General features: G+C 35.5%; 2 protein-coding genes across 2 annotated transcripts; one reads left to right on the top strand and one right to left on the bottom strand.

The window, feature by feature from the left end:
• LOC18600222 (probable ribose-5-phosphate isomerase 3, chloroplastic) lies at nt 1,499-2,781 on the bottom strand. Its single transcript, XM_007030541.2, has one exon. It carries the CDS (start codon nt 2,548-2,550, stop codon nt 1,705-1,707), a length of 846 nt encoding a protein of 281 aa, XP_007030603.2. The 5' UTR covers nt 2,551-2,781; the 3' UTR covers nt 1,499-1,704.
• LOC18600221 (PITH domain-containing protein At3g04780) lies at nt 2,885-6,228 on the top strand. The gene is made up of 8 exons (XM_007030540.2): nt 2,885-3,333; nt 3,630-3,716; nt 4,015-4,138; nt 4,335-4,383; nt 4,478-4,535; nt 4,645-4,691; nt 4,786-4,863; nt 5,907-6,228. The coding sequence occupies exons 1-8, from the start codon at nt 3,292-3,294 to the stop codon at nt 5,953-5,955; spliced, it is 534 nt and encodes a 177-aa protein (XP_007030602.2). The 5' UTR covers nt 2,885-3,291; the 3' UTR covers nt 5,956-6,228.

Raw genomic sequence — 6,229 nt, 5'->3', positions numbered from 1 at the left:
ATATATAGTTTATATATTGTGTTAATTTATAAGAAATATAATTACTATTTTATATATTAAAAAAAATTTTATATGCGTGTGTTTATATATATATGTACTTTAAATATAAACATATTTACGTTTTCTATTTTATGTTAACATTGCAAAAATTATAACTCATAAAATTATTAATTACAATATATATTTGTTTATATAAACTTATAACATAATAAATCTAAAGGGAAGTTATAAGATTAGAAAAGTTAATTGGGTAATTGAGCACCCATGAAGAAGATTTTAATAATTTTTTATTTAATCGAGTATTTAAACGGGTTAGGATACTTATAGGGTAGTGAGAATGTATTAGGGTTAGGGTAATAATTTTCAAATTATTCAGATAGTTAATAGAGTTAGAGTGTTTGATTTTTAATAGAGTTAGAGTTCGGGTACCTCAAAATTAACGGATACCCCACCTGTTGACATCCCTAAGGACAAGCCATATGAAAGAGTAATTTACATTTTACTGTTTGAAGGAGACGCTCAACTTACAAATATATAGGTGGTCTTGGTGTCTTTGTTTGAGCCTGGTGTATTCTTCTATCTCTATTCATCCATCTTCCAATATTTCTTGATAAAGAAAAGAGAGGAAAAATGACATATAAGATATACTAGGATCTAGAGTGTTTGTCTAGCAAAACATTCCACCTTTCCCTTTCAAGTTCCCCATTTCTGGTAGCTCCATATTTCATCAATAATAACCAACTATCCTTACTCTCATAGGACTGGCACCAGTTGCTTATCTGATGCACCCCTTATCTTTCACTGTGCTAAGACAATTGATATCTTGAGTTTATAGAAAGGTATGGCTACTAAGGCCACTGTTAGGGAATTCAGCCTTATCAAAATGCCTTTAACTTGGTCGTTCACTCTCCTCAGCTAATTAACTAAAGTAAGATTTATAGAAAACAGAGTTAATCAAAAGTCAAAAAAGATGAGATGGTGGCCACAGTTGCTACACAACAGCAGATACCAAAGAACCTATTACAGCCTCAAAACCGCTCGAACAATATTTAGGACTACCAAGTCAGGCTTCTTAATTTTAGGATTCACCCTGTCTTCAATTCTACTAATCTTGATTTAGATGATTAACGCAAAGGCAGACACTACCAACAAATCTAAATCACAAGATTCTCTCTGAAGATGTCCTGTTATATGCTCTTGGATTCCTATGGCCGCTTAGAAGTTAAATGTTTCATCACTTTAATTCATAAGAAATTCAGAAACAAAAAACCAAATTTGATATGAAATAAGTCGGCCATTCCAAAATCTGTATAACTATACAAGAATCAAGCAATTCAGGTCATTTCCAAATGCCAATTTTCCACATTCTACCATTAGTCTATACATTATCAAAGTCCGAACTTCGGCAACAAATTACCCCACAAATTCCCTCAAAAATCAAATAAAAAAACCCATAATAAAAACAAGAAATTGAGAAACAACCACGAGCTAACATGGAAACTAAAATAAACCATTGCAAGGATCTTCAATTTCATTTCCAAAATCCGCAATTATTCCACATTCTACAATTACTCTACACAACATCAAAATCCAAAAATTTTGCAACAAATTACCCCCCACACAAATTGAAACCCCCTCAAACATGGAACAATAAGCGACAAAAATAAAAATTCCACCTCACCTCTGTCTCTCACACCTTTCTTATCACTTAGTCATAATCTCCACACCGGTCTTCCCAGCAATAATAACAGAAGTAGCCATCCCTAAAAACAACCCATGTTCCACTACACCTTCCAAGGCAGAAATCTCTTTCCCAGCTCCAAATCCATCTTTGATTGGATTCTTAAAATACAAATCCACAATATAATTCCCATTATCAGTTACATAAGGCTTTTCACTACCATCCCCTACTAACCTCAACTTTGCTTCACAACCCAAATCTTTAAACAACCCTTCAAGCCTAACTAAATTATATTTCCAACAAAACTGCACCACTTCAACAGGCATAGCTAAGCCACTCCCTCCAAGCCCTGAGACAAGCTTACTATCATCAGCTACTACAATGAAAGAAGATGAAGCTGCCTCAACCATTTTTTCACGTAGAAGTGCACCTCCTCGGCCTTTAACTAAGTCAAGGTTAGGATCAACTTCATCAGCACCATCAATAGCAAGGTCAATGTGGGGATGCTTATTCAGGGTAGTTAAGGGGATGTTAAGTGATGCAGCTTGTTCTTGTGTTCTTTTCGAGGTTGGGATTCCTATGATGTCAGAAAGTTCACCTGTTGAAAGAAGTTGGCCTAGTTTGTCAACTACAAAAGCAGCTGTTGAGCCTGTTCCTAGGCCTAGGATCATGCCCGACTTGACTGACTCCACTGCTTTGTCCGCTGCTAGTTTCTTGAGATCATCTTGGGAAAGGACTGGGGCGGATTGGGCCCTGATGGAGAACGGTTTCTGGGTTGGGGGGCGTCGGTTGAGAGGGGTGCTGCGTAGGATCAGAGGCGTGGCAGAGGTGTGGTGCAGGGAGGAGAGTTGGAGGGATAAGGAGGCCATTGGTTTCTGATGAATAGGAGGAGAAGAGCAAAATGGAGCTTTTGGAGTTTGGAGTGTTTTCGGATGCTTTAATCTTTTTCCTCCCCTATCAAGCTTTTGTGGGGTTTTGATTTGATGAAGGGCTGCGGCTCGTGGGTGGTTTTTGCTTTGGTTTGATCTGTGTTTGTTCTACTTGTGTTAGGTGAACTCTGGGTTAAAGATGCTAGGATAGGAAAAGGGACTTTTGAGGTTTGGTTGGTCCCTTGGTTAGATGATATTGTTGGTTGGTGGATTTCTTTTTCTTTTTCGACAAAATATGTTTTGTTTGTTTAATGGAGGTTTTGGGCCATTCGGGTTTGGGAATTTGGATTGGATCTCTACAATTACAAATATATCTCAAAAAGAAGACTTCTTTCTTCTTTTGCTTTCTTTTTCCTCTTTCAAAAAACACTCTCTCTTGACGATTTTTCTACTAATTAACATCTGAAATCAAGACCTAACTTGGTTTAAGCCTTGTGTACTTCTGTAATCCGACCAAAAACATGTCTTTGTACTTAAACGGCAACGTTTGAGATCCTTCTCGAGTTCTAGTTTCGTCTTTTCCTAGGATTCAGCATAGCAGCGGCACTATCCTATGTCTTAATATTTCTTTTTTTCTTCTATTCTCTAATAACTTTCTCCCCAATTATTCTCTTTCTGAACGGCCTTTTTCCTTCTCAGAACAAAATTTCTATCTCAGCAATCTCATTAGCGTTATAAACCATGTCTGCTGTCGAATCAGCCACTGCAATTCAAAGAAGCCAAGTGAGTTTTCCAATCTTCAAAGTTTCTTCCTTTCTGGATACCCTTTTGTTTAGTTTCTCAGAAAACTTGAGAAATTTGGTGGGAAAACAAGGAATCTGGCAACTGGGTATCTTTTGGACCTTTTTTCACTTGAAAAGATGCGTTTTTGTTATTTTCCGATAAGTATTTTTTTGGGTAATTGGAAAGATTCGCTCTATTTTTTTTTTTTAAAAATTCAACACAGCTTTTTGAGGGTAACTGAAAGGAGGGTTCTTTAAAAATTGTTAACTTGATTGGGGATTTTTTTTGGTGATTAGGCTGATCTCTTGGACTTTATTGATTGGTCTGGAGTTGAATGCCTTAATCAAAACTCCAATCACTCTATGGCCAATGCTCTCAAGCAGGTAACTCTCTTCAAGCTAGTCTCTATTCGTGTTTCTCTGCCTTCTTTTTTCCACTAATCATAGCTGATTGTCATTTGTTATTGAATAATTTATGGTGACAAGCTTACTTTTTGGTGTGGAAAAATCGTGGTTGTAATGAAAGTTATTCTTTTCAAACATTGGGTTTTTTGAGGGGTTAATTCTGTGACCAATGTCAAGGTTATGCATTTATAATTTATCCTGCCAAACTTAAGTTGCTTTTGTGGACGTCTGGGAATTGTATAGTCGTGAAATAATTAATCCTATGCTCATGAACTAGGGTTATAGAGAAGATGAAGGCTTGAATCTAGAGAGTGATGCAGATGAACAACTTCTGATTTATATCCCCTTCACACAAGTCATTAAGCTACATTCCATTGTCATCAAGGGGTCTGAAGAGGAAGGTAAATTTTTGTATATGTTTACAATTTTTATTAATACTCCCTATATGTATCTTTATTAATGTGTATATCACTGCATCTGAGCTGGAATTCAATCACATTGAAGCCAAGACCTATTGATTTATACTGTTGATGAATGCTTGTTTCAAATTGTACCCTACTAGAATCACCTTTGAGGTTGTTGATTTTGTCTTTTCAGGTCCAAAGACAGTGAAACTTTTTTCAAACAAGGAACACATGGGATTTAGGTAATAATAAAGGAATTATTACATTCTCTCAATTGGTTTATTGATTTTGAGCACCTGTTAGTTCGCTGTTGTCATTTCATTGTACTTATTGCAGTAATGTCAATGACTTCCCTCCAAGTGACACTGCTGTCTTATCCCCAGATAATCTAAAGGTAGCTCTTCTTTGGCTGTCTTTCCATTGTTGGGAAACTATTCTGTAATAAGGTACTTTAAGAAATCATTGTGAACTGATAAATCTTATAACATTCACTATTTTTGCAGGGGAAACCAACAGTCTTGAAGTATGTCAAGTTTCAGAATGTTCGTAGGTATGTTTATAGTTAATGCACTTGTGTGCTACTATTAGTCATTATCATAACATTGAGTAAATTAGTGTTAATTTTGCTTTATTATGTTTACCAGCTTGACAATATTTATTGAAGACAATCAGTCCGGTTCTGAAATCACAAAAGTTCAGAAGATTGCCTTACATGGATCAACGTAAGTTTTTAGTAATTCTTGTTCCTAGTTCTCTGCATTATTATATGTCATTTGCTACAATTTCAATACAGCCAGATGTGTCCTTGTACCTAAAAACTTGAATATTCTAGTTCCGTCTTTTTTATATACCACAGATATGATTATCATTTATACATTATTGTTCAAGTAATGATCTTATGCTTTGGTTAGTTGTGAACTGATTTTTAAAGTACTATGATGGTTATTAGTAAGGAAAAAGAGTATTACTTGTGTATCAAATTCCAAAATACTAAACTACTTGAACCAAGAGCTTGTTCATGTTACGTAAAACAATTGATCTAGCGAAGCAGAGCATAGGGTGAGTATAATTTGTTACAGCATTTCCTGTCCCTTTTGTTTATTAGCGACTAGCTTTGGTTATTATCATTATTTTTTTTTTTTTGTCCATATGTTAACTATGATTTGTAGATTACTCTAGAGCGAAGGACATCTACCTCGTTGAGAAATTGTTTGCTTCATTGTTTTGATGTTGGGTGTTCTGTTTTTTGGGTTTCCAATAAGTTCTGTGTTGGGTTCTAATCTTCACAGACCTTCATATTGTTGTCATCAAGTTTTATTGCGTGAGTGACATACGCTTACCGTCAACATTACGAGTAATATGTGGCCAGAGAGAAGGCTTTACATAAATGTTGAATTACCCTATGGATATAAGTTTGTCATTAGTGGATGCCGTGTCAAAGGTTGTTTGTTTACTTTTATGCAGATTTCTATGCATTTCCTGCAGGAAGAAACAATAATTTATATTTACCACTTTCCATCTGATCATGGCAACTTTTAGTCCTAAAAGGAGTATAATTCTCAACCTCCCTCAGTACAATATGTTGTCCATTGAAGATAAACTACCGTTAACCAGCAATAAAATATCTTAAAGAATAGAACAAATGAACTAGTAAAACTGCCATCCTAGATGCATATGGCATTTGCATTTCCTCTCATCATTGCAGTAACTGGACAATCCGGCATTCCATTGTATATATTCACTGTGATATCTGTTTGTAATGCAGGGTGGAAACAACAGACATGAAGGGTTTGAAGAAGATTGAGGAGCATTGACCCCGATAGGGAGCCCAAGGAAAAACAGGAAAGATGGATGAACCATAAGCCCTCGGGTCACTATAACATTGTTTTATCTTCTCATTTGGTTTTTCTTCCTTTATTCAAATTTTGATAAACTTTACCATCTTAAATACTTTGATGACCAAAAATAGAGGATTCTGTTTTACCTGAATTCTGAAAAAAAAACTGTTCAATTTATGCAACTGCATCATCAGATGCTATATCCAATTGTTATTTCAGCTTTTCCAAGTGCATCGGATTGTTTGTTTAC

The sequence above is a fragment of the Theobroma cacao genome, chromosome 5, assembly GCF_000208745.1.
Source record: "Theobroma cacao cultivar B97-61/B2 chromosome 5, Criollo_cocoa_genome_V2, whole genome shotgun sequence".
NCBI lineage: Eukaryota > Viridiplantae > Streptophyta > Magnoliopsida > Malvales > Malvaceae > Theobroma > Theobroma cacao.
Note: the sequence above shows the minus strand (reverse complement) of the source record. Positions and strands in the feature narration are given on the sequence as shown.

Coding starts and splice junctions, on each gene's coding strand:
- LOC18600222 (XM_007030541.2), bottom strand. CDS start 2,550: ATGGCCTCCTTATCCCTCCAACTCTCCTCCCTGCACCACACCTCTGCC.
- LOC18600221 (XM_007030540.2), top strand. CDS start 3,292: ATGTCTGCTGTCGAATCAGCCACTGCAATTCAAAGAAGCCAA. Junction 3,717..4,014: donor TGGCCAATGCTCTCAAGCAG/GTAACTCTCTTC, acceptor CTCATGAACTAG/GGTTATAGAGAAGATGAAGG. Junction 4,692..4,785: donor AAGTTTCAGAATGTTCGTAG/GTATGTTTATAG, acceptor TATGTTTACCAG/CTTGACAATATTTATTGAAG.